The sequence below is a fragment of the Hyaloscypha bicolor genome (assembly GCF_002865645.1).
Source record: "Hyaloscypha bicolor E unplaced genomic scaffold K444scaffold_57, whole genome shotgun sequence".
NCBI lineage: Eukaryota > Fungi > Ascomycota > Leotiomycetes > Helotiales > Hyaloscyphaceae > Hyaloscypha > Hyaloscypha bicolor.
The window spans coordinates 83,865-110,652 of record NW_020194559.1 but is presented as its reverse complement, the minus strand read 5'-3'; the positions used below and the strand labels follow the sequence as shown (position 1 = coordinate 110,652).

Sequence of the window (26,788 nt, the reverse complement as noted above, 5' to 3'; positions counted from 1 at the left end):
AGTCAAACATCGCCTAAACATGTCGAGATGCAGCCTAACCTGACACAACGAGTTCTGCTTGTTGTAGGTGGCTCTTCTCTACTTATGGGTCCCTGGGGCTTCTGGCTGCCACGGAGAAGAGATTTCAGGCTACCGTAACGTCAAGTGGACCACTGGTCCCGACATACAATGTCTTTCTCAAGTAATTTCCTTCCTTCCCTCCCTCTCCCCTTCCATTCCCTGATAAAAATCGCCTAACTAACACACTCCTAAAATTAACAGTCACCAAATTCTGTTTCTTCAAAACTAACGACATATCTCAACAACTCTGATTATCAACCCAATGCCTTCGGGCTTCCAAGAGCCAAAAGTAAGTGCAAATACAGCAAGGACAGACAGACTTTTTTTTTTTGTGGATTTCTGCTAAGGTAAGGAGATAAGGGGAGGAAACGAGGTGTCATTGTCAAGTGACGCTGTACTGTTATTGTTTTGCCTTTGCAATCGTGATTGCGATGAGAAGGGGTGCTTCTCGATCCGTCCTGCAGCCGTTATCAATTGCCTTCCCATTCTTTCTGCCCAGCGTCATACTCTCAACTGTTCTCCCCTTCTTTCTCATTCTCCCCCGAGTCTGGCTTTTGTCACGACTTATGCTCCTTTCCCTTAACCTTTCTTTTTTGGTTTTACCTACTTTCGTCGCGATTTGTCCTCCTCCCCCTCCTCCTTATCTTGCTTACTTATAGCTTTCTCTCCTCTTCCTTCCTTTTATTATACTCTCCTCAGGTCCGCTCTTCCTTTCTTATATATTTCGCTCTCTCTCTTCCCTTCCTCGTTCTCCTCCCGTCTTTATTATCTCCTCGCCGCCTCCATCTACCTCGCGCCTTTACTACTCTGTACTCCTCTTAATCAGAATTCATATTGCGAGGTCAACGAGTTCTGGATATAGCCGGAGAGCAAGAGTAGATAGCACGAAGTCACGAAGTCACGAAATGGTGAAAATCAAGAAGCTGCAAATCCATGAAATGACTCGAAACAAAACCCTGCAACCGCGAGGTCATAGAGTTGTAAGGCTCCAAGTCGAGGAGTAAATCAAAATCGAGAGATCAAGAATTCGCGAAGCCGCACAAGTGTTCCGTTGAGAAGACGAACCCACAAAATCGTAAAGCCATGAAAGCTGCAAGTTATAAATTCGAGGAAGCGCGAAATCGAGGAGCCGAGCTGTCTGTGATAGAGTGAGTTGAGAGACCGTAAAGCTATGGAGCTGAGAAGCAAAGAGCACAGCACGCTTCGAAGCTCTGTTCAGAGTAACCTGTCTCGCACAGTGGCTGGAAACGCACGATTCTTTGGAAAAAGATAAATTAAGGCAAATGGTATCAATTTGCGTACTCCGTATCTCATTATATATCACCCAATTATAGTTACAAGTAGGGATCTCCCTTCCAAACGCCAGCAATTATCCCCCTCAATACTTGCTTCTTCTCTCCCTTCTCTCACTCCTCAAATCGCATAATTCTCCGTATGCAAGAAAATCTCATCCTTACTATCATCACCCCAAATATCAGCTTGCAGTCTCGCAACCGTATTCGCAACATCAACTCTCATGCTCGGCGGCCCACACACAAAGACACACGTCCTCCTCCCAAAGATGCCCTTTCCATCCATACCACCAGTCGCCATCTCTTTCAACATGTATCCGAGATCCGGACGTCCGTATTCGGTGCTCCAGCCTTCCTTCTTTACCTTCTGCCCGATGAAGGCGAAGCGCATGAGGTTCTTTTGGAATTCGGTCGGCGTGGAAGGGAAGCCGAAGTCGAAGGTTGAGGTTGCGGTTGGTGCGGGGATCTCGAGAGCGAGGTTGGCGGATTTGGTGCGTGTGTGGGCGGCTTCTGGTTGTTGGGGAGGTGGGGGGAAGGAGTCGGATTCTGATTTCGTGTGCGATTGGACTTGTGATTGGGGTTGGGGAGGTGATTGTGGGTTAGGGGAGGGAGTGCGGGCGCTTGCTGGTGGAGCGGGGAAGTCGGACGGTTGGTAGGAATTTGGCCTCGAGTCGGCTTCTGTGGAGAGCCAGGAGCTTGGTCTGTAGCCTCCTGGTGGTGGGCCGGGAGGCGGGGGCGGGAAATTTTGTGGATTGTAGCTATTTCTTGGGGAAGGAGGGGCGAAGTTAAAGTGTGGTGAGTGTTGCGGTGAAGGCGCGGGGAAGTGGAAGCCAGGGCTCTTGGCGCCTGGAGGTGGGTTCTTGGATGGGAGTGAGAGGAATTTCCGCGTGGTTTCGTGGTTGTCAGAGTCTGCTATTGATGAGAATGCCGACTGTACTGATTGTCGCTTTTCTTTGCGGTCCATTTTGTGTAGTATGCCTTGCGCTTTCTTGGGTGGTGGTGCGAAGGACATTTGCACTGGGGGTGGCAAGACCCTGGGTTGAAGGTGCTTCGCTTGGGGTAGAGATGTGATGGCATCTTCTTGTTCTGCTCTCAGTTCTTGCTCTCGCTCTTCGTCGCCTTGAGCTTCGTCTCGAATCCATGCTGAATTTCTCTTTGATGCAATCCCAGCGACAAACCCGTCAAGCTTGTCATGGAATACCGTACTGATGGGTCGAGGCGCTCTCTCGCTCATTCCCATCCTTTGCCGTCTTGTTGATGCAGTCACATAGAACTGACATGTGACCGTATCCGGAGGTGCATATTCCCTGCAGATTCGGAGCTCCTCCCTAAACCAATCCATGGCTTCGAGTCGTTTCAAGGCCCATACGACTTCGATCTTCTTGGTTACTGCCTTTCCGTCTCTCATTCGCTTGATCAGGTTTAAGAGCTGCGAGACGATCGCAGTGATGCCACTGCCTCCAGCGAATAAGATAACAGTATCAAAGGCAGCTAACTCTCTCTGCATCCCACCATACGGACCCTCCAGATACGCTCGATAGGTCTTGAAAGGCCCTTTTTCGATGGCAGTCTCAAGGACTCTACGAGTGAAGCCCCCAAACGGTCGGAACACCAATGTGCAGTCTCTGTAAAGATCACCATACTCCGACGGAAAGTCCTCGCTGCAAAGGGACGAAATCGTAAATGGATGGTTCTCGAAGACAGAAATGCCAGGCATTCTGAGATAGACGAATTGACCGGGTCTCCAGGTCATTTGCGTGGGTATAGTGATTTTGATCGCGTTCTCAGCCATCAGTGTAACGGCAGCTTCGTCTCCAATCAGCCAAGCATTCCTCCATGGCTTCAACCAATTCAGGTTGAATAACCTCATAAGGTATGAGAGAGCCCAGATGACAACCGTAGCGTACAAGTAGTCCCAAGATGTGAGGTAGTTCTTGCAGTGCCAGAATAGGAGACCGAGATATGCAATAGCGATGGGGATATGCAAGAACACGAAGAGCTCGTAGGCAAGAGTCCGGATAATTGGTAGAGAGCCAATGCATAGCCATCCAAGCGGCACCAAACACGCAATTCCGGTTCCGTAGATGACGCCACTGCCGCCTGGGAAGAGTCTTTGGTACACCGCCATTCCACCGTCGTCCCAAACTGGCTGGACGTAGAAGGGGATGGTGTGAACCAAGGAGAGAAATAAGCACAAGTATCCTCCCCATCGATGGAAGACACCAAGTCGCTCATGGCCGATACCAGTGATCGCAGTAATCAGATTGGCTTTCATGCTTGTCGCAACGATCCAGGGTGTCATGGCAACAGCAATCATACCAGCTCTGATGGCTAGAGGTGGGGATCCGAATTGAATGCTCTGCCAGTACAGAGGCTGGGGAAGGAAACAGTACAGAGTCACAAAGGCCAGCCCAATAACGAGGATAGCAATAACGGCCAACGATGGGAAGCTGAGGAGGGTCTTCTTCTTCCATTTGAGCTCAGGCACAGGTCGATAAAAGATCCATCTAAACAACGCCAGCGTATCGTTGACGGCTCCAATCGACGACCAATGTGACTGTCCTCTGGTAAGAACAAGACCTTTCTCGCCTTCGCGAGGAAATAATTGATCTCCTCGCGGAAATAATTGATCCACCGTTGCGCCAGTCTCAATTCCTCCTGCTGTGAAGTCGAACTCCTGAGGATCCGGAGGATAGTATTGACGCATTTGCTTTTCCACCTCTTCCTTGTGCATTGCTTGTCGAATCTTGTCTGTCCACAGATGGTAGACTCTTGTGATGGCAACGAGCATGAGCAGGACTATACAGAAGTAGGTCCATCCTAGAGCGTATTTCCCAGCTTGAGTCCATGGATCAACTGTATCTGCCTCGATCAGACCTGGGGGGCTCGTCGGTGTAAGAGGGATGTTTATTCGCTTTGCCAACTCAACAAACGTCGCAGACCCAGTCCTCGGCAATACCATCTCTTCTGATGGAATCGCCATGATAGCAATTGAATTTGTGTTCGCTGGAGTTTCCTTTCAAAGGGTTTGGCGGTGGAAAGCCTATGTCGAAATTCTGCGCCCGAATTGTGGTCTATCTGACAACTGTCAGCTTTTAGTCGCAGTAGCTGTGATGCAGGGCTTATTGACAGTCGTTATATGATACTCTGCCTGCACGTAATTGAACTATCAAACTGTTCCTGCCATGGATCCTCCTGGGTATATTCGTTTCTCCGATATGTACGGATGCGCTCGAAATATGCAATCAACCACCACGACCGACACTCGGAGGAATACCAGACTCCTCAATTAAAAATGCACAAAAGATAGCGGAGATTGACAGAGATGTCAGACGAAAAGAAGTCGAAGGGCAGAGGACGGATATCAAAAGAGGGCCAACGGCCGGGTAAAGCGGTCTCGGTGCAAATATGTAGGTGGAGGTCGGTGTGGGGATTTGCGGGCCAAGTCGTGCAACCTTTGAAGGGACCAGGTTCCTGCAGGCGCAACCCCTCTCGTCACCCCAACCGCTGGATCTATTGCCTCTGGCGTATTGGGAGATTCGCAGGCTCGAGTCGATCAGCGATCCAAGAGAGCCAGTGAGATTAATCTCGAAATGTAGTTCGCTCCCGCAGCACGATGTCGACGTGAAAGACTGGGCGGTTGATGGCGAGTCGATATTGGTCGTTCGGACCCGAGGAAACTGTCACTCTTATCAAAGGCGCTAGAGCTGTAGCTGCCGTTATCGAGCATGCAAGTCACAACAAGGTGAGAGGATTTCCAGACCGTGCATGCGTCTGTTGTGAGTGCCGTTTTGGTTCCCCGCGTGGACAGGATTTCTCTTTGACTTCCAAGAGAGTGAGACACAGGAAGAATTCAGATAAGTTAGGCCAGGAAAGAATCTTTCAGGTCAAGGCAAATTTGCCTTGAGATTCGATTTCAGTGCAATTTCGAAGAACACACGCGTGAAGCCGTGAGCAATGCCGGTAGAGCAAGTGAAGAAGCCATCCCCTTCGAGCCCGTTTTGAGTGGCTCGTTAGCATTTCTCTGGCTTACGGCTCGCCGAATAGGAGCAGCTCGCGCCCCGGGCAGCAGTGATGGGGAGGCTGGGATTTGGCCAATGCGGGGTCGCGATGCCGTTGTCTCTCGTTCCTTTGCCTGCATGACGGGCGGTAAGAGGAGGTCGATAATTCGCCTGGTGCTCCTCGCTTCGGCGCTGTCCCTGCAGAGACGATGGCCCGTGAGCCGCGGAAGCAAGCCTGACCTGACTGATCCATTCAGGCAAATGGTGGCCGGGCTAAAGACGCCACCTGGCAGGCCAGGGCGTCCTGGGTCCTGAAGATCTTCAAATTTCAAGTGGCTCGGTTCGAGTACAAATGGAACGTCTTGCCGCTGTGATTCTTTTGGGGGTGTTGGACTGACGCTGAGCTTCCTGACTTCCCTCTGTTGAGGGTGTGTGATAAAGGGATGCACATGATTAGGAAGATTCAGCTCCAACTTTGAAATTGCAACATCCACAAGCGCTGTATCTGCATTGAGCTTACATGTCTTCACTAGAAGAACTGCAATCAGGCTCTGTTCCGAGGGATGAATGTCCAGCTTTAGGACTACATGTTGGAGGAGTCTGAAAACGTTTTGATACTATCACCAACCTCACTGGAGGTAGAGACAGCCACGTGCAAACGGAAAACACCCCGTGGAAACTGCGCTGAAGGATGAAGGAATGCTGGGGCAATGTTGAGCAACTTGGCTGTGGCTTGAGGCTTGGGAAGCCATCTCGGCTATCTCGATCTTTGATAACAGGTTTTGGGAGTGAAGAGGGAGAAAACTGAGATCAAAAGCACAAAAACATGACCTCCAACCGTTGTTCCAGCCTTGTTTTGGATAATGTGGCAGAAGAATGCTAGCCTCGTCAGGGATCGCATCCATTGGTCGAGTTTCTCTTCGGGAAGGGCCGGCTTTTAGCTCCACCAAAAATGTGCCGTCGCAACTTCATCAAGAGTTTGCCCTGTCCAGAGCCATCCAAGAGACAACAATCATGGCTTCCACAACCCCCCAATCCAGCCTCTCTTTCCCCAGAGAAACATTCGCGAAGCTCTCTCCTCACCCCTACCTCCTTGCACACCTACAACCTAACTCAACAGCCTCCAAACCCACTCGCGCAAACGGCAGATCACCAAAACAATTCCGCCAGCCTCACGTAAATAATGGATCCCTCACGCACGCAGAAGGAAGCGCAGTGGTACGGATAGGAGATACGACCGTTGTCTGCGGGATTCGTGGCGAGATCCTGCTTGCTAGCAACGTGGCTGGGTTTCGTGTTGATAAATCCTCCGCCGCACCTTCAGCCCGCCCTGGATACAATGAAGCTAAAGAGATGGATTTGTTGGTTCCGAATATCGAGTTAGCGACTGGATGTTCGCCTGCGTTCCTACCGGGCCAACCCCCAAGTACGTTGGCGCAGAGTTTGAGCACGAGAATATATTCTTTACTGCATTCCAGTGGCCTGGTTAACGGGGAGGATCTGAGGATATGGTATCAGCCGCCAGATCTCAGTAACCAGGACAAGATAGATGAGGACGAAACGGAGAAGATTGAACCTGAAGTCAAGGCTTTTTGGACGTTATACATCGACATTCTATTCATCTCACTCGATGGCAACCCTTTCGACGCTGCATGGGCAGCCGTCATATCCGCTTTGAGGGATGTGCGGTTACCAAAAGCATACTGGGATCCAGATCGAGAAATGGTACTTTGCGAAGACACGCTGTCTGAATCGAAAAAGCTCCAGTTGAACGGACTACCGATTGCCGTTACGATGTTGGTGTTTAAGGCAAAGGAGCAGGAGCAAGGACGAGACAAGAAGCACTGGATATTGGTTGATCCTGATACATTTGAGGAGGGGCTTTGCGATGAATCCGTTACGATCGTAGTTGATTACGGGAGCAGGAAAACGAAAATATTGGGTCTTTCAAAAGCTGGGGGAACGATTGTAGGAAGGGACGAGATGAAAGAGCTTGTTGGTCTGGCGGAAGAGAGATGGTCCCAGCTCAGCCAACTCCTGAACCGGTGAGCGAGAGCCATGGTATCGATAACCTGTCCCGTCTGTGAAGACCATACCGGTGAGCTCACTCTGGCTGAGTATCCCGAGTCTGGTGCAGCACAGCTTGCCAGACACCAGGTGCTGCTGATGGAGTGGCAACTGCTCAAGCAACTTGTCGAGGTATGCGTTGTGGCGATATCTCAAGAAAGCTGCTACGCCTAGGATGCCAAGTCTTACATCAAAGGACGCATACAACCATGTCTAGCTTTGGTCATGCTATGTAATTGGAGATGCAGAAATCGAAACCTACTATGATCTCTCTTCATTCCTTCTTCGTCACGTGAATTTTATACTTCTGTAAGCTGTGTTTGATGAGCTACTACTTGTTTGGTTTATCAAACAACGAATAATGACCAAGAAAGATGCTATGCGCATCCTTTTCGCATGGTTTGCTGTTAATTTCTTTCATAGTTCCCGTAGTCACCCATCTTTCGGAATATCCTGCTTCACCTTCTTATGAAGTTCAGCTAACTCCATTTTCTCTCACAATAGTTCAATCATTTTTTTAATCCCGGATCACTTCGGCCAGCTGAAGCTCCGATCTTGGCCCGAATATCAAGAGTCACATTCCAGACACAGGTCGATAGCTCGATAACGATACGCAAATTCTACGATCTCACAACAAACACCGAAACATTTGAACCAAACAATAACTCCCACTGTCGTCTTTCAACCACGGCCCACCATGTGGTCAACAATTCTCCCCGAGCTGATGTCCATCACAGTCTTCATCCTCACAATCCTCTGCCTGCAAGCTGGTCACTCGCCCTCCTACCTGCAAAACTACGCCATTCTCTCTCTCAACACAACCGGTCTAAAAAGCGCCTACCACGAGCGCACACAAGCTGGGCTGCCCATCCACGATGTATACAACCTCTACATGATGACGACTTGCTCTGGGTACTGGACAAATAACTCTGCCCCTCCTCCTGCTCTAGTCACTTGCTCGCCAGTCTCGTGGTACTGTATGTTCCCCTTTCCCCCTCTTTTCTCGTCTTCCCAGCGAGCCCTCGAGGACATCTAACCTTCCAGCCATCCACCCCTCCAAGTCCCCCTAAAAAGATCCAACTGACTTCTCTCTTCACAGCAAAATTCCTCCCAGCAACTCTAATCCAAACCGATCTCACTTCCCACCACGGCGCCAACCTCTCATCCCTCTCCTTCCCACCCTCTATCCAATCCGCCTTCGTCGAGCGGTTCAACCTCCAGCTCCACGTCGCGTTCATCTTTTACGTTATTGCGCTCGTGTGGGTGGGGATCGTGATCGTGTGGGGGATGCTGGCATGTTGGGTCGGCGTGCTGGGGAGTTTTGCCGTGCTTTTCACCTCCGTACGTCTTTATCCCTTCTCCCCCACGAGGCTTGCAAGCTTTTCGCATCCGAAATCTATATCCTCTCATTTTCGATAAGAGGGGGGTTGAGGAAATGAGGAGATGGGGGCTAATAGAGAACAAAAGTCAGCATCAACATCCCTCCTCATCGCCTCGGCCATCGTTAGCGTCGTCCAATCGCAAGCCGTCGCTCTGATAAATGATCAAGGTGCAAATATCGGGTTATCAGCGGGCTATAATGGGAGGTTTCTTGCGCTGACGTGGAGTGCGTTTGCGATTAACTGTGTCAGTTCGGTGGTATGGAGTTTGAGTGGGTTTTGTAGTGGGCTTGTGAGGGGACGGGGGGACTTTTAGGCTTTAAGGGGGGGAAGGAATAGTGAGGGGGGCTGGTGTACATAGGAGAAATATCTGCAGTGGCTTTTCTTGGACATGATAGGGCGGCTGGAAGGAGTTCATTCTCAGGTCAAAGGAAGTTTTGTGGTCTTGATAGCAAAAGCGTTCATCAATACACATCGTTTTCCACTTAAGTGGGATTAGGAGACGTGTAGGCTTCCCCACTTCTTGGAAATAATCAAGTGAGTCTCCCAACTGATGTAGAAGCGCTTAACACCACCCTTGATGGGAGAAGGATCAAGGGAGTCGTGTTTATTGTTCCATGAGGGAGGGGGGAGCATTGCTCAAGGGAATCAGGATAATCGGTTCCATTAAGAGGATATTGAAAAGGCAACGAGGTTGACTAGAACGGGATACCTCGCAAGGAAATAGGTGGTTTGTTCTGATCCGTACAGGGAAAATGGGACAAGATAAAAAAACTTGCCTCTACGACATAGAGGGTTACCTTAAGGGAGAGGATCAGGAAAGATACGCGCTGGAGGCGCCATCCAGGATCGGCTGGCAAACGTCAGAAGACGGGAGGCCTGGCCATATCTAATGGGGACTGAGGGCGGTGCCAGATTATTTTGCTGGTGAGAACAGAACTTGAACAGTTGTACAGCTTGATTTGGACATTGACTTGAATAGCAAGGCTCCTTTTCTGGCCCGCCATCTCACCATGATTGATCTGTTTTCCCAATTCTTAGACATAAGCCTTTTTCTCTTGAGATATCGTAGCATGCTCACGCACTCGTTCACCGAAAGTCCATCCGGTCTTTGGCAAAAGCCCCGTATTTCCCCGGCTTGTTGGCTATTGCCACACTCAGTTTGTAAGAGACTTTACAGGGAGGTTGGGTCATGAGAGTTTTCGGAGGAGCTGAGTAAACACTTGCGATTGTCGATTCAGGTTTGGATGAGGATGAGGATGAGGATGAGGGGAAGATATGGTTGAGAGCACCATCACCACGAAACTGACACTGACGGTTCCGGCATTGCGGTGGAGATCACAAAGTCTTGACTGGGTTGCTGGTGTTTACGTGTGAGAAATGCGAGGAGATGTTGCGGAGGAGAGAATTCTTAACGAGTTGAGGTCAGAGCAAAGCAACTTAAACTCGATATTCGTAGCAACTTGCTAGGAAACACCAGGCACAGTTCTTGATCCAAAATTCAGACGAGGCCATGCAAACGCTCAGTTATCGCGATACGTGAAAGTGAAGCAGCAGCATCCCCAAGCTCGCCTCTCGCCTCTCGGCCCGACCTCCTATCCGAATTTCCAAGCAATGACCCTTATGTATTCAAATAAGAGATTTTCCGTCACCCATAGCAGATTGCGTGACGTGCGGGGGTTTGGTGGACTCCAACCCCAGAGAGGCCATCGGTAGGCCACCACTAACAACTGCCAGCCTTCTCCGCAAGGTTAAGGTTTGGCACCAGAGAGGTTCAATTCCTCCATAGTGGGTTCTCAAGCACTAAGTAATTCTCCCAGTGCCTTCCTAATTAGCGCAAACTTGGCGGATCTAAAGTAGACGGGGTGCGCTCTTCTAATTAGGTATCACAGAGAGCACCGCATGGAGGCTCGAACCCTCCCAGCTTCATGGTGTGTTGAAGCTGAATATTGCAGCCTTTACTGAATCTTCTTAGATTCAGCCTTGGATTCATTCTGAGGATTCGGGTAATGGTGGATGACCTAAGTAACGCCAATCTGTGGGAGTTTTTTTTTGGTAATTTTTTTTTGGTTTTTTTGGTGTTGTGGTTTAGCGAAGGGCTAAGCGAGATCACGGAAAGGGGGGAGTGCCACAGACAGACTCTCTGCATCGACTTCAAATTGCGAACTAAAATACAGGACACGATTGCGATGCAGGAAATACCATAGCTAGTGTATCGCCACGTATGCTCGCGCGTTCGACAAGACAGTCAACCCGCGCAAACGCCTCCCAATCTGCTGCAAGTCGGCATCTAAGTGCGCTTCTTACATAAGGAAGGGGCCTTGTAAAGCACTGGTTGAGCATACCGCGATAGGAGAGCATATATCAGTCGACGACGTATAAGCTGGGGAAGCAGAGTAGACGCAACCTTGCCTGGAAAGCGCACGATGGTGGACTCAAGGACCGAGGAAGCGGGACACCAGGAGATGGTAGCGTGCACTAGAAGAAGTAGACAGTGATGGAATACAGTGGTAGAGTAGAGAACTAGAGGATATACACAGAGAGGAATCATATTATAGTCTGGAGCACAGCTGTTATAGGACTTTGGAAAGGAGAATGACAGTTCAGGCAGGCCGGAGGTGAAACCCTCACCGAAGAAGCGCGGCTCTGGCCGACCATGATCAATGCCCCTCGGGTTCACTATAAGAATGGTCGAAGACAAGGACAAAGCCAAGGAGAAAGACAAGGACGGCGAAAGCAACACCAGCATCCTGGCAAAGGCAACGAAGGGAAGGCCCATCCATGACAACGTCGAGAACCGTAGAGTCTCTTTGAATTTCCACACAGGTCGATTATGAAACGAAAGGTCTAATCCTAGATTCATCCTCTCGGATTGTTCTCTTCCTCTTGTTACATTGAGTAGTTACTTGAAGGCGTGCAACCTGTCGAACAATTATGGATCGGCTAGAGAAGTCAACGCACACGATCAAAGGGAACCTAACGAGAGGGTTGCCTCCGCGCCGCTCGGCGATGAGAAGATTACAGCACCTTTTGTACAACAGCGACGACATTGAAGCTTCACTTCATTGAGATAACGAGAGCGACGACCGCGCGTCGACGGTACTCGCAATCTCATGGGACCTTCATTTCATCTCGAAACACAAGAAATTAAGCAAGGACTCTGTAACGAACAATCAATCAATCCCGACCCCGAGAATCCTGCTCCCGCCGAATAAATTAAACTTCGCAACTGACGAAGCTTATCCCTCTTAAGATTATCGAAGTTCGTGGGGTGGATCGACTATGATCGCTGCACTGCCTCCCCCAACGAGTTTCCTCAACGATTTTCCAGCGAAGACCCTGATCCCCTCTCATTTAACTTTGAACTTCTGGACGTCACACGCAAATCTCCGATCAAGGTTGTTTCTTCAGCTCAATTTATAGAATGCAAGATGAGGATATTCATCACTGCACTTGCAGTCGCTGTACTTCATGGAGATAATTGGACGACTGAGTAGTGATGCCGTCTGTGCTCGGCGCTCGCCTCGAAAGTGTCTCTTCAACCACAGCACCTCCCCCCGTCACAACCACACCACATGGCCATCTTCATGATCTGATCCCAGATCCCAGATCCCATCTCCCCATGTTCGCCATGCCTCTGTTTGGATCTACTCCCCAACCCCCTCTCCTCCTCCGTGACCCTGATGTATGCCCCAAAACAATGTCTAGTCTACCCCTCCCCGCCCTCCTCGAACTTGTTCATGCTATAGCCCATCTCCAGGGAACCCTTTGTGCGTTCTTCGTGCGTTCCGATGATCGAAACGGCATTGCACTACCGAGACAAAACACAAAAGGCCTCCTCATCAAAGCTCACATGTATCCTCATGTATGAAATCCGCACCACAACGAAGGTGTGGAACCTAAGAATAGCAGCTTCGAAGAATGTTGAGACGTTCTCCACTAAACACGTCAATAATGGAGCGTCATATAGGTTGTAAGGAGGGGAGGCTTGTCTAGATGGAGACGTCAGACCTGTCAGTCATGGCATTGTTTCTGCTGTCAAGCTGTCAAAGCACGCACCCGTTTCGAAAATCACAAAGACTTGATGCTATTTTAACCATCAGACACGTTCCGTACCTGCGGTCCCCAATCCCGCCGGCCAGCTCGTTTCAATTACACGAAACGGTTTTTAGTTTTAGCTTCAATCTTCTGGAGAGGAAGAGCATATTGGTACGGAGTACAAGGTATGTACTCTGCACTTCTGCGCAGGGGTGCCGAAACGTGCGCCGAGACGGAGCAATATGTTTCGAGCATCCGAAAATCATGGGATGATCTATTTTGCGCGTGTAGTGCGGATGTGTGTCGTCCACGGGAGGTGCAGTTTGAGGAACTTCAGAGGAAAAGCTTGAATAACCATGGTTGTGTTATTTTTGGATGCTGTTGAATGTGTGTTGGTGAGGTGATGCTGTTGATGTTTCGAAAGCTCGGACTGCTGGTTTCAGCCTGCAGGGCAGGGCTGAGACGCCCGTGAAGCGGGGAGCTGTGGATCTGGTAAAATTAGAACATCGGATTGATGTTGTTGGGATCTAGGTTGAGACGATTTTGTGCTAAGTTTTGTTGAGATGGCTCTAGGGGCGTTGTGCAGTTTGGACAAGCCGCATGAGGTGGGAAGCGGCTTGTCAGGTGATCATGTCACGAGATGATTTCAAGCGAGCATTCTCCTTTCCCCCCTTACCACTCGGCATTCCCTGGATGTGACAGAACCCCCACAGACGGGAGTGACTCTTGGAATCTCGGACGATATGCATCAGTGCCGGACAGAGATCAGGGGAACTTCCCAAACGGTCTTCATACATGAAGTGGTGACCTGAAAGTGAATCGTTATCTTCGAGAAGCAACCGAGATGGCCTCGGTTCCAAACATCTTGCACTCTCTCGCGGCTCGATACAACTCTAGAAGACCTCCCGAGATGAATGAGATGAGGCCTCGTCACCCGTCGGACGCCCTCGTCGATCTCTGTTTCCCAGCTGAGTAAAAACTCCTCTCCTCTAAACCTTGAAAATCTGCATTTCTTCGTTCTGAGCTATCAGTATCCCCGCCCTTGCATCAATTGTGCAGGTGCCTTGCACATGTCTTGTACATGACTACAAGGCATCAGGCTTTTCCAACTGAACCGATGCAACGTCCGCGAACGCCACCAATATTCAAGACATTAGGGTGATCAAGGCGCGCGCTACTGCTGCGGGCAAAGATCCAGGGCTTCCAGATCCCATTCGGATCATTTATTTACGCCACAACGTGGTACTGCCTTCTGCCCTGTGCGGCAGAGACATGTGGTCATCTGAGTCTCGATCTCTTTGCCGAAGTCAAAAGAAAGCTAGGAAAGAAGCAAAAGAGGAGTAGGTTCAGAGGGCAAATCAACAAGACGACGCCAAAGATGACTTGAGAGCAGCCGAATCTCAACGGAAGGAGCCTTCTCTCAGGCCACTTGCGCAAGTTTTGGTCTCCGCATGTGAACTACCATAGCGTCTTTGCTAAGACTTGGCCTGGCCGAAACCGTGCCGCTGTCAGACTCGGGAGGCTGATCCAGACTGAACGCTGTGACTGATGAGCCTTTCAACAAAATGTTCGAAGTCCGGCTATCATCAGACCTAATTGGACGAAGGGAACCTCGGAGTACCTACGTCTGGAAGTTTCGCAGGTGATAATCATACAGCGGCGTTGGCGGGAATGTCGGTCCAAGTATCGACGAGACGCAATGGTAGATGCCGTTCGAGCCAACATCGGAGCTCCACACGGAGGTGAGCCTCTGAGCGAAACGCAAGAGGAAGCCGGCCGCGGCGTCCCACCGTTGGAACTCTGTACCCCTGTCAAACGGTCACCGGGGTGGAAGGCCATTTTCGAACCCCGTATTTCACAGCCTGTCGTTGGCGAATATGAATTTCTGGAACCTTGCGCCTGGAGTTGCCCCTGACATCGTATTAAGCTTGCTGGAGAGACTCAAAAATAGGAGTTTATGACGCTCCTCGGAAGCAGATCTGTTCATCGTTTCTGAAAAGAGACACCGTGATGTTAAAGTGGGCATCTGCATGCGTACGCTGATGCTGGAGCAGGAGTCAAAATACTCGAGAGCAGGGAACTCTGTCTGGAGAACCATGATCGACGGGCACAACGTCCGCGGTCCGCCATGCGGTCTGAGTTTCCAAGCGTTCAACTGACTCGGACGCCTCCAGTCAGGACTCAGGAGACGATCAAGATGGAGAGATCAGCCGATCCGACGTTGTCTGCTGCGCGCTGAGAGATCTAGTGATCCACACCCCGCTGAATGCTCCGAATGGGATTACTTCGCCGCACTTCAAGTTTCCCGGCGACATCTGAGGGCTTGAGCAACGGGTCTTGCTTCTGGCTAGCATAAAGCTCGGCTAGAGCGCTGAGGTTGCAACAAAGACCGAAGCGATGTATAACAGACGGTAATATAGGAGGGGCCTGCAAACCCTAGTTCTCGAGTCCCGCGTGCAGAAAAGGCGCCTCAGAATAACGGCGCGCTCAGATGTGCAACGAATTGAACACAAGTCTTTTTCAGTGCGGCGGTGCGTATTTGAAGTTGCAGGGCTTATTGAGGTGATGTTCCAAGGGGCTGGAGAGGAGTTTCCTCTGATGTTTTGAGGGCGCCAGGGCTGGTAAGATCAAAGCTCGTCCGGATCCCACGACCCACGATCGATCTTCGGCTTATTCTTGCGGCGAGGTGTCAATTCTCTGGATAATTCCTAGATTTAAGAAGTGACGGCGACGGCCATCCAAACAGGGAGAAGGTTTGAGGATTTTACTTATTTCCGGAAACAGGGGGCCTGAAAGAGGCCTCGCTTGAAGGTCCACGTAGTATTGGAGGGCCCATTTTGACAGTGGAACCGGTAGATTGCAGAAGTTGACGGCAGCCCACAGCAAACTTGCCAGCCAACACCCGACACTCAGATGACAAGTGGGAGCTGCAGAGCAAGTTTTGTCGGAGGATCGACCTCTACCGGTGGTAATTGTTGCCCCGTTCCCACGATCCTGGACGAATCTCCAGATCCAATATATGCAGATAATATCCATCCCGCGTGTGCTTCGCCTTGCGTGTGCAACCACCAGCTCATCTAAAATTTACTGCGAGAGGACCTCCCTCGCGTCTGTTCGCGTGCGGGTGTTGCACAAAAAAGCCTCCGTGGTATCAGGTTGTAGCCTTCCGTACGCCACTACGATCTTTGGACAGAGCTTCCTCGTGGCTCACAACAAAAGCTTTAGAGGCGCTTTGAGCAAGTTCTGATCCTGGGCCATCGACCCCTCCAGAACATGTGCGTCTTTGATGAATCATCCTCTGGAGCCATTCAAAGGAGTGCCGGAGAATCCAACCGGTAGAGTACTGGTGCAGAACACCTCGGGTCCCGATAGCCAGTAAACGCAGGAAGAAAGTTTGGCCATGTAATACTATCCGGGGAAGGGAATATGTTCGATGTGCCTATCAAGCTTCTTCCCTGCCTGAAGACGTGGAAAAGAGCTCTTCCAAGGGTATCGATTTGACTGGCTGGGGAGTGAGGATCTCCCTGTCGCCCCCTCGGAAAGGGGAATTTTGACACCAATCACTGGATCGCGGTTCTAGCTGATATAGCGATGGCGAAGAATCATTGCAACGTTGGGACGCCTTGAGCCCCTGAACACCTTCCAGAAGGCTGTGTGTGACCCCAAAGCTGAATTTATCCAGCCTCTCCAGGCTGCCCTTGCGATAATCTCCAGATCTTTCCCAGATTTCTGCGCCCCTCTCTGGGCACTGCCCAATATCAGGGGGAGAACCTTGATATAATAACAATGGAGCGAGCAAGTCCACGCACTGAGGCCGCCCTGCCGGGGGAACCGCCTGCACTCGTCAGGGCATCATTTCCGAAATATCCACGAGGCGCGAGCACTCCATCACACGGCATACAACAATAGGAGAGCCCATTAATGCTGAATGCGGCGGGAACAGCTCAATGGAACAAGGGGAGGATTTCACGTGTACAGCTCAGGAGACACGCATTGCAGAGGTGTTGTCACTGTGTATTTCCACAACATTGAGAGCTTCATGACAATCATGCGCCAGATGATTGGCGCTTCGCTTTGACCACTGCAGCGACGCAAGCGAGAAGCCTTCCGTGGCCCTCGGGAGATCTTCTGCCGCATATCATATATCAGAACGTCAGGACTCAGGACGCAAGAACGCTTGGAGAAACCGCCAATCCGCCCACCAGGGAGAGATCGAGCTGATCTTGTGGGATAAAAATATCTGTCAAACATTGCCCCTATTGGGCGTGCGCGCGGGGGGGGGACGCATCATGGCCGGGGGGTTGTGTGTTCCATCTTGCCGGAAACTTGAGGTGCCAGTTTCAACGCGCTCTCCGCTCAGATCAAATTGAACAACGATCGTCCGGACTCTGAGGTCTGAGGTCTGCAACCATGCAGCGGGCCAGTGGCAGCTGTCGGCCCCGTGAAGCCACACAGAGGAACGGCCACGGAGAGGAACGCCCCTCGATGGCTGGCCGCTGGCGAGAGCAGGCACGGCACGAGTTGCAGCGTGCAGGCCGTAGCCGAGGAGGGTGAATGAGGTGCGCGCCCGGCGGCGTCTGCTCGAACGACGTGCACATTATTACGAGTATCTGCCCACTTGCCTTCTTGCCCACTCGCCCCCCCCTCGCCCACTCGCCCCCCCCTCGCCCACTCGCCCCCCGTTCGGCGGCGTCTGAGTGGCTACCAGTCAAGAGTCTCTCTCGCAGCCATGGCCATCCCGCTCCAACTTGTCAACTGTCCTGATCTGCATTACCCGAGCTCAAGGGTCAGCGTGGCGTTTTTAGCTCATCTGCACACCTTCACATGGATTGCATGGATCCTCGGCAGGGAGTCCACCACAAGGGGATCCGACTCGATTCGACACAGCCATCCTGGCCGCCGATTGCGCCCAAGGATCATGGAGCCGAGAGGACTCGTGGGCGTTGCTTGGGTCGGACTGAGGAACCAGTGGACATCCACGGGCGGTGCCTTGCCGTCTGCTGCAGACTGCAGACCGCAGACCGCAGTGCTGTCAAGAAGCATGATGTCGTGGTAAACCTTCACTGCAGTCTGTCTGCTGGCAGGAAGAACCGCCGGCTATGCAGGATAGGCTGATGGCTGAGCCCCAAGGGGCCCCAAGGGGCCCCAAGGGAAAGCTGCCGAAGACCTCTGCTCTCTGCCATCTGCTCTCCGCTCTCAGCCCTCAGCCCTCAGCCCTCAACCTCAGGTTTTGTTCCATCGTCGAAGGTTCGGTGCTCTGCGTGGAAGGTGGTGGCCATTATTGTCAGACGTCCTCAAGGCCAAGTGTGCAACCGAGCCCGTTCGGAACTGTGCGTGGTTGTGTGTGAGACACTGAGAGGCAGCGGCGCTGCTCTCCCGTCACGCACTCTCCCATGCCCTCTGTGTCGGGATCGTTCCCAACGGTGGCCGACGACAATCGTGGCCGCGTGCTGCTGCTGTTGCGGCCCGCAAAGCGTGGTTGACAGGTGGACAGCTGCAAAACTGGACATTCGTGCCGGGCGGCAGGTTCTAGAGTTTTGACTAACAGAAGACTAGCAATGGAGATCCAGTCACATCGTTCCTCTTCTGTCTTTTGTGATCAAGCCAGGTCCAGTGATCTGCAAAGCCTAATTCGAGCCACCGGCTGCTCCTTCCCAAGCTCCCCCCAAGGCTGTGCTTTCTCTGTCGGGAAAGGATGATCACTGTGCGGCAGCCGCAGGTGGTATGAGGTACGCCATGAGGTACGCCTCCACGTCTGCAACTCCAATTCTTCCCATCCTCATTCCTCAGTCTGCTCTGTACAGTACACACCGACACACCGACACATCAAACTATCGATTTCGCACAGCTGCTGAGACCTGGAGCGAGCTTTGCGCGGCCGTGGCTCACCCACCAAAATCCCTGCAGCTTATCATCCCAACCTTGAATTAACACGGGCCCTTTGACCGTCGAAGCGAGCAACTGTACAGACGCCATCGCGGCGATCCCTCAGGAGGCAGGGTTGGATCTCACACAATTTATTTGCCGCCTTCCAGAATTTCATCCAATATACCCCATACGCGATCTTATCGTCCCGAGAGGAGCGCCTGCTGTCCGTGTCACCATTCGATCATTAGCTGTAGCATCTTCCGCGAACGGACGGCTAGAATAGCACTTCTGTCTGGTCTTAAAGGCATAGAGGGGAGGGAGCAGAAAGTGTGTGGTGGAAACAGCTGGCAAGTTTCCGCAGTGCCAGTGTCCCGAAGTTCCCTGTGGACCCCAAGAAAAATTGTTCCACCAGTGCGTTTGGGAGGAGAGCATTGAAGATATCCTCAATTTGCCGGCCGGCACCAAGCAATAACGAAGAGAACGACAAGTTTGCAGGCCAAATCCTGCCTCCATCAGTGGTGCATCAGGCTTCCGTCACCCTCGTCTCATGTCCTCCGTTGTGGATGTCAGGATCCCGGTCCAAACATCTGGAGGTGACAAAGCAGGGAGACCCTGAAAACCTGAGGAGAAAGTTTGCCTCGAACGGGTCATCTCCGAGGCACCTCTGCATTGAACAGGCATTGAACCTTGCCGACCGCTATCGTCGAGTTGGGCGGCTCTCCACTTGCGGGTGCATTTAACGGTCTTTGCAAGCTTCGGGGCATCCCTGGGCCTCTCCTCCCACATCCTGGGCAATCATCCTCTGCTCGTCCGCTTCGAGTTCGCAGTACAGTACCGGCGTGCAACGCTGCGAAGTCCAGTGGGAGGCATCCAGGGCCACCACTACTCCTGATCATCCCAACCACGAGTGTTTCTTGCTGTGCAAGGTTTCAAGGCTTGGGGCATCCAAAGTTGTTGACCCACACCAATTTGTGACAGCATTGCTACTCTGGACCCTGCCAGGATCTCTATGGTGGATTCTCGCCTGATCGCCTACCCACAGTCGTCGGGAGATCTGATAAATAACATCTATCCCTCACGCACCTCGGAGGCCTTGCATTCGCAGGCGTATCTACCACCCCCAGGGTCACATACACGATCCGAGAGAAACTTTACAACAACTTCAGCTCTAATATCCTAATCTCTAACATCCTCTCGCAACGAGACACTTTACCCCACCAGCTTAGTCCAGTCAGCGTTTCAGCAGCATTCTGTCTACTCTTCGATTTGCAATCGACACCTGGGTCATGAACCTCTCCAGCCTAGTACACGCAGGCAGACATCACGTAGAGCAGCAATTCCAACCATATCCATCTCGACCACAACAAGTCATGGCGTCCTCATTGGTATCGAATCCATACACCGGCCAATCCCATGGCCAAAATCCAGCATATACATATGTGACAGCTCCTCAACCACCACCATCACCTCCCGTCGACGAAGTAGCAAAGTGCTCTTTACCCTCAATCTCAAGCTTGCTTGGACTGGCTGATGGATCGAGCCCACAAGAACAAGCTCAACAGGCCCAACAACAAGGTCAGTAGAGTTGTTCAGTTTACCTGCAGCTCGTAGCTAACGACAGAAACAGCACAGCAAGTGAAGACTGAATATAGGCCCGACTCAGGACATCAACAGTATGGACCATCACCAGCTATGAGTACCCGGGGGGCTCTTCCACCAACCCCTCCAATGCAATCAGAATCTGGATTTGATGGCCGTCAATCACCTTCTGCTGGATCTAACTCTGGCTACTCGGTCGTCTCTGCACCTGGCTATTACTTTGCACCATCTTCAGTCTCAGCTATCAACAATGTGGAACCTCACCATCAGCGTCAACCTGTGCCTCAGCGAAGAGTGTCCATGCCAGCAACTTCAGTGGCCTATGCTCAATCTCCCTACAATGGGTCACAATACACTGTTTCGCCTCAGCAGTCGATGAGCTCTTACTACCCAAGCCCGATGCAACAAACACCACCTCAATCTCAAATATCGGGGCTCTACTATCAACGACCTCTTCCTCAAGTACGTTTATCGTCCTTGTTGTCCTACAATTGAGACTAACGAATACAGCAATTCCCACCTCCTTTGATGCCAGTCTCTGTGACTCTCACTCCTTCATCGGGCGCAAACCCATGGCAACATCATCACTACATCTCTCCATCTTCGGCGGCGTCGTTTCCCCAATCTCAAGATCGTTACATCTGCCAAACATGCAACAAGGCATTTTCAAGACCGTCCAGCCTACGAATCCACTCTCACTCGCATACTGGCGAGAAGCCATTCAAGTGTCCACATCAGGGATGCGGAAAAGCATTCAGCGTGCGCAGCAACATGAAGAGGCACGAACGGGGATGTCACAACTTCGAAGGCGGAGCGATGGTTTGATTTCCATCCATCCACCAAGTCACAACTACAATCACGAATGAGTGAGCAGCGGCCCGGCCATAATGTATAAAATACAATGTTTTCTTCCGATTCGTTTCGCTATCTGTATTGCTACTCGAGTGGCATCCGGTCACTGATAGCCACTCGTTGTTTCCTTCCTGTTATGTTTGCTCACAACAAGCATGTTTTGTTTACTTGCAACCCAATGAGACGGCGTTTGGCGGCACCACATCGGTTGGTTGGCATTTACATCGGCGTAATGGCTATTGGTTCCCTCGAGAAAAGGCTCGATGCGAACGGAGAAAGATGGGAAGCTCTTTGAGGATCCTGCTTGCTGGATTCAAAGGGAAATATTACGGACCTTGCCCCGCGCATGGGCGAGATGCCGGTAGATGGAGATGCAAAAAAGTGGGTCAAAGGGGATACGGATGGAAGAAAAGATGCTTGCTGGTCCATCACCTTTTCTGTTGCATTTGGCACTTGTGTGCATCGTGTGCAGAGGCTGCGATACCAGGCAGTCGGGTCTGACGGCCACAAGACAACAATTAGATGCTTCAGTGGTTTGGCCCTAGGTGTGGGTTGATAGTGTAAAGTAATTGAGCGTCAATCAAACCATTATTACCCAAACTACATTTCTGTGTATTCCCACAACCATTCCATTCTACCTCAACATCCATCGGAGAGAATTTTCCACTATTCAGGAGAACGGGATTTCCCCCTTTGCCAATTGAAGGGAAAGGAGGTAGGTGGAGGGCAATATCAATAATACGCATATTTCGATATGATGATCAAATGTCTCACTATCACAACAAAGGCATCTTCTCCTCTCCCTTACCATTTCCACAACCGAATGAAGCCAGCTTGCTAGGCCGCATTAAGCATCAGGCATCCCAATAGCATGATCTTCCCAGGGGAGGTGGGAGATTCCTTTCGTAAGTTCCGAAGGGCTCCCTCCGCACATGCATTTCATCACCCTCATAAAAAGAAAGACCCGGAGATGACGATTTGCCCCGATGGCGATGAGGACGATGGCCCCCCATCAAGCAAGCAAAGACCCTGGACCGCGATTCAGGCACCATCTCATGCAGCCTTACAGCACGATTAACGCGCCCTTGGCGCTTTGCGACTCAGGCCCCCTCCCCCCCAACGCAGTCGCTCGCTCCTCCCAGTGGGTACCTGACAGCTCCGCACCTCTCGCTCTCGATGCTACTGGGAATATCCTTTCCATTTACTTGACCTAATTGTTATAATTAAGCAGCTGATATTATTATTAAGAAGGCGATATGGATGCATTTGGAAGGAAGTGGAGTAAGCAATGAGGCCAGGAAGCCTTGCGCGCGCATCTCGCGGGGCCGAGTGACGTTGCGATGGTGGGGTATCCCTTGCTTTCTTTTTTGCTCCCCTCAAGCTTGTGCTAACGGCCCACCCGCCGTTTTTCACGGGCACCCACCTTTTTGCAGAGAGAGGCTATCTCGCTTGTACCGTAGCCCAGGCTTCAGCAGCCCCCGTTCCGGGAATCATCCAGAAACGGGGGAGAGCGATGGAGGGATCATCCTTGCACTGCGCGGCTGAGGGACAAACAGGCGACACGGATCATGGCAGGGACGGAGGATCTGCGCTGGAATTTTTGCGAAGTTAAGAGAGGCCCGGAAGCGCCACAACTGCATCCAATGTGTTGTTCGGATGGGATGTTTCTTTGGGGTGCTGGGCCAACACTGGGAGTTGCATGAACCTGTTTTTCTCGACCTGAATCCGGAGCGCGGGAAAGATGGGTTTGACGGGGGGCATCCCAATTAATGGGTGCGTCGGGTGCCGAAATGATCTGCTGGTTGGCTTGCCCTGCATAGCGGTCGAGGTCGAAAACGCACGCGCAAAACGTGATGCTATGCTGCTGGAGGGCAATAGCAATGCAATAGCACAGCATAAGATCGCCCTGTTATTCCCTATACGCCGCGAACCCGGTCATACAACGCCCAGACCGCGGGTTCCGGAAATTGAGACGGATGGCTGGAGAGGAATGAAGACACCGCAAGGGCCCGGTTATGCGGAACCCCATGAGGCAAGCAGCGAGGGGGCCTTTCGAAACTTTGACAAGCGGCGGCTATAGCATAAACTCGATATGAGATGATTTTCGAAACGGTGACAGATCTTGGCACATGCTGGTTCGGGGCGGCAGAGAGGAGCCAGGGCATGTCGGCACGAGTGCGGAAATGCAATGCAGGGAGGTCTAAGCGTTGAATGCTGGCGCAGATCTCGCGGGGTGCTGAGACTTGGAGTGTCTGAGGCGGCCTGGCCGCGCTTGCATGACCAGCCTCTGTTTGAGAACTGACGAACTTACGTGGAAGGCAAGAATCGGCGGCGGTGTGTTTGGGGGGAGAGAAGAAGCGAGAGCAGAGAATCGAGATCAAGTGATGCTCTGAGTATAGAGAGGGAGATGTGTGTATTCAAGACGGAATTCGAACAAGCAGATTTGGCAAAGAAACGGGTGGCTCTCTTCGGACGAAAACAAAGTTTGGATGATCGTCTGAACATGGTTTTCGTCAATCTGACGATCGGTGCAGGTTTGGTGAACAAGTGGCAGGGAACCTCGGGGAGGCTGTGCAGCCTGAAGCAGCCGCAAAATCAGGCTAATCGACCTGCACGTCCATTCATATATATATATACGACGAGATGCAGCCAGAAATTAGATCTCAGCTCTCTTTGTTCTTCTGCCGCGATTTCACACTTCGGTCCTGAAACGAACCTTAATCACTGCGATAACAACTTCGACGCCCGAAGCGCTTCGAGCAGCTGGGATTTGACGGCTTTGACAGCCTCAGTGACTTGTTTATCCGTCCGGAGGTAAGAGTTGCGGTTCAAATATAACGAAATTGATAGGGCCGATAGCTCCCGAGTGAGGTTTTTGAGGTTCAAAGTGCCTTGAAGCTGTGCTCACCACTGTCTATCGAGAGGAAGCAGGCCCTGCCCGTTCAAGTGTGTATCGAGAAATCTCAAGTTGAATCCCAGCCTGGCGCGCTTCTTTCCATTATCGCATGTTCTTCTTCAGTTGCAGTGTTCTGGAACTTTTGTCGTCGTTCTATGGGAGAGCAGGACGTCCACTTGTACATCTCGTGCCGTTGCCTGTCTCGTCGATCTGTTTGGGATCGCTGCACATCCCTCTCTTCTCCCGCTATTTTGTTTCTACAAGCTTGACAACAAGGTATCAAGATTGGCTGTGAATCGAAGAAGGTTTCGCTTGTTGTCATGCTGCCGCTCTCGCTGCATCATCTCGTCGAGAAATGCTTATGCGAAAGATGTTGTCCCATCCGTGGAGTGCTAAGGCAGCTGGGATGCGAGTGTTGCGGCAGTTGCAGAATTCTGGAACTTGTCGCCCTCCAAGGATTCCTTGACATATATCTGTGGATAACCGCAAGATCTTGCTGGGTAAATTCCGCAAGGAGAAAAAAGCGGAGGACATTCAAGGACATTAAGAAATCTCCGTAAAGCTGATTTATTCGGGGAAAATTGCCGCCAATGTAGCTGTATTGGGTGATATGTGCCAGAGACGTCTGAAATAGAACTTCTTGTATCGGCTTCACTCGGCAAAGAGTCCCCTGAATCTTGGTAAGGGGCAGATCTTCTCACGTGGCTTTTCAACCTAGAATTAGCGGCGACGAAAATTCTCTGTGACCGAGTGAAGAGGATAAATTGCCATTCGGGGCATTCAAGAGCAGCCTGATCAGTTGTGCATTACATTGTGAGCGGACAGTATGCCATAGCACACCTTACATGTCCCGAGCTGGCATGCTCCCACCCCTATTTTGATACCCTCAGAAGCCACTGTTATCGTTCCAATACAGAGTATCGTGGAAAATCTCCGGCCCAGTAGCATACAGGACCCAATCGAACTTCATCTTGATGTACTGAATTAAGTGGCTCGCGACCTTGATATGCCCAGCATCGGTAGGGTGCCATTGTGGCCCGATGTCATTATGCTGCATCAAACCGGTAGTGTTGAAGTAGTGAACAAATGGGGCCGATGTCTGGTTCGATGGATATGTTGTGTTGTAGACTGGATCGTAGAGGATGGGGTTTGCGAGATACTCTTTCGTGTTGAAATATTCGTAGACGGAATAGATTTGCGGAACGTAGCCTACATCTGAGATCAATGTGGATTGTGCGTATGTGTTGCCGAAGGTGCTGAAGCCCTCCCAAAGAGCCTGGGAAATTCAGAGGTATTTCCATAGAGGGGAGGAGTACCTTACCATGAGAATGATTTGAGCTTTCGGGTATACCTTATGCACCCCTTGGACTAGCATTTTGTATTGTGCAACATACCCTTCAGCCGTTACGTTGTTTGCTGAATTATTGTCATTCGTCCCAAGATTGATCACAACAATGTCTGCGGCTGGCTTCTTTGAAAAGTCCCACCACTCAGGATTATCACCAAATGCTTGCTGAGCTCGCCAGCTGGTATCTGAAGTTCGAAACCATTGATAGAGCATTCCGTGAGGGTTGCCCCAACAAAGTTTGTCGAATAAGCAGATGCCGGGATAAGCAGTGACAGAATATTCTGAGTTCCCCAGACCAGCACCCAATCCGTACGCGAAGCTGGATAGCCCTTCGTAAGATGCGTACATCCCAGCAGACAGAGAATCCCCAATGACTTCGATTGTCCGCGGAAAGTCTGGGATTTTGATAAGTTTCTCTCCTTGCCCCACGTGCACTGCGCCAATTTGTACTCCATAAGCCCAATTGGTGACTCGCATCTCAAAAGCCGAAGGGCTGATAGGATACGTAAGGCTGACACCAGTCGTGTTCGAATTGACAAGAAGATGGGTTGCACCGGTAGAGACATTCGTGAATTGCCAATCTTGTCCATCAATCCGATATCCGACGAGGGTCGTGTCGAATGTTTCTGGCCCAAATGTGATGGCAACTCGATTCCCCGTAAAGCCAAACTTCAACCCGGGTACTCTGGAACAATGATCAGTCTGTGAAGCTGTCCGTAGTGTGGGGTTTCCTACGAATACCAACTGGTGAAATGACTATCCCATCTCCCTTTGTACGATAGCTCCGTGGAATTTGGCGAATAGGTCTTGAACTTGTATCCTGAAGGGTCAATGGTGGTGTTAGGGAAATGTGTGATGCGAACTTGATCATTCTGCCAGATCGTAGCTGAAGCCAGACTTGCCGCAGCCGCAACCGTACCACACACTGAAGAGAGCTTCATCGTGAAAGCCTGCAATGGCTCAGTCCAATTGAAGTAGGAAACGAAGAAGGGAGACTCCTCCCATAGCCCTTGGGAATCGTCCACTCTATATCACCCAGCTAATTTCAACTCAATGACGACGGAGAAGAAGCCGCTTCATCGGTTCAGTCCACTTAGTACGCCCAAAAAAAAATCCATCTGCTCATTTGTTCCGGCGGGGTACATGCAATCGGACCGCTGCCATAGACTATAGCGTTTCGTTTGTCCGCTTTGAAGCCAGGAAATATATGAACGTCACCCCGCTCCTCAACAACTACCATTCAGCGTGTATCCCAGAAACCGGGAACAAAATTCATGATGACCGAGGCACTTGCCAGTCAAATTGACGATGAGTAGAAGAGAGTTGTTCCGGAATCCAAATGTTGGAGCCCATTAAGAGGGTTGGATGAACTGACAAACTTCTACTGC

The 26,788-nt window shown here is 51.1% G+C and overlaps 6 protein-coding genes across 6 annotated transcripts; 4 read left to right on the top strand and 2 right to left on the bottom strand.

The window, feature by feature from the left end:
• Positions 1 to 1,224: 1,224 nt before the first annotated feature.
• Positions 1,225 to 4,691, bottom strand: K444DRAFT_381058 (ferric reductase). The gene is made up of 2 exons (XM_024872344.1): positions 4,483 to 4,691; positions 1,225 to 4,430 (listed from the first exon to the last, which is right to left on the bottom strand). The coding sequence occupies exon 2, from the start codon at positions 4,333 to 4,335 to the stop codon at positions 1,474 to 1,476; it is 2,862 nt and encodes a 953-aa protein (XP_024737732.1). The 5' UTR covers positions 4,336 to 4,430; positions 4,483 to 4,691; the 3' UTR covers positions 1,225 to 1,473.
• A 1,593-nt stretch (positions 4,692 to 6,284) lies between these two features.
• On the top strand, positions 6,285 to 7,689 carry K444DRAFT_612093 (ribosomal protein S5 domain 2-like protein). The gene has a single exon (XM_024880066.1). The coding sequence runs from the start codon at positions 6,368 to 6,370 to the stop codon at positions 7,400 to 7,402; it is 1,035 nt and encodes a 344-aa protein (XP_024737731.1). The 5' UTR covers positions 6,285 to 6,367; the 3' UTR covers positions 7,403 to 7,689.
• Positions 7,690 to 8,067: 378 nt separating this feature from the next.
• K444DRAFT_662830 (uncharacterized protein) lies at positions 8,068 to 9,299 on the top strand. Its single transcript, XM_024886752.1, has 3 exons — positions 8,068 to 8,397; positions 8,520 to 8,761; positions 8,888 to 9,299. The coding sequence occupies exons 1-3, from the start codon at positions 8,118 to 8,120 to the stop codon at positions 9,113 to 9,115; spliced, it is 750 nt and encodes a 249-aa protein (XP_024737730.1). The 5' UTR covers positions 8,068 to 8,117; the 3' UTR covers positions 9,116 to 9,299.
• Positions 9,300 to 20,075: 10,776 nt separating this feature from the next.
• K444DRAFT_628862 (uncharacterized protein) lies at positions 20,076 to 21,129 on the top strand (the record flags this gene model as incomplete). The annotated part of the gene is made up of 3 exons (XM_024882969.1): positions 20,076 to 20,280; positions 20,333 to 20,766; positions 20,815 to 21,129. 3 exons carry the CDS (start codon positions 20,076 to 20,078, stop codon positions 21,127 to 21,129), a joined length of 954 nt encoding a protein of 317 aa, XP_024737729.1.
• Positions 21,116 to 21,567, top strand: K444DRAFT_380819 (uncharacterized protein). Its single transcript, XM_024872343.1, has one exon. The coding sequence runs from the start codon at positions 21,206 to 21,208 to the stop codon at positions 21,449 to 21,451; it is 246 nt and encodes an 81-aa protein (XP_024737728.1). The 5' UTR covers positions 21,116 to 21,205; the 3' UTR covers positions 21,452 to 21,567.
• Positions 21,568 to 24,938: 3,371 nt separating this feature from the next.
• Positions 24,939 to 26,341, bottom strand: K444DRAFT_527249 (SGNH hydrolase; the record flags this gene model as incomplete). The annotated part of the gene is made up of 3 exons (XM_024874620.1): positions 24,939 to 25,328; positions 25,374 to 26,085; positions 26,136 to 26,341. The coding sequence occupies 3 exons, from the start codon at positions 26,339 to 26,341 to the stop codon at positions 24,939 to 24,941; spliced, it is 1,308 nt and encodes a 435-aa protein (XP_024737727.1).
• Between the last annotated feature and the right edge of the window lie 447 nt (positions 26,342 to 26,788).

Excerpts from the sequence above, each read along its gene's own strand:
- K444DRAFT_381058 (XM_024872344.1), bottom strand. The coding sequence starts at position 4,335 with ATGGCGATTCCATCAGAAGAGATGGTATTGCCGAGGACTGGGTCTGCG.
- K444DRAFT_612093 (XM_024880066.1), top strand. The coding sequence starts at position 6,368 with ATGGCTTCCACAACCCCCCAATCCAGCCTCTCTTTCCCCAGAGAAACA.
- K444DRAFT_662830 (XM_024886752.1), top strand. The coding sequence starts at position 8,118 with ATGTGGTCAACAATTCTCCCCGAGCTGATGTCCATCACAGTCTTCATC. Across the intron at positions 8,398-8,519 it reads CTCGCCAGTCTCGTGGTACT|CAAAATTCCTCCCAGCAACT; the intron begins GTATGTTCCCCT and ends CTCTCTTCACAG. Across the intron at positions 8,762-8,887 it reads TTGCCGTGCTTTTCACCTCC|TCAGCATCAACATCCCTCCT; the intron begins GTACGTCTTTAT and ends AGAGAACAAAAG.
- K444DRAFT_380819 (XM_024872343.1), top strand. The coding sequence starts at position 21,206 with ATGTTTTCTTCCGATTCGTTTCGCTATCTGTATTGCTACTCGAGTGGC.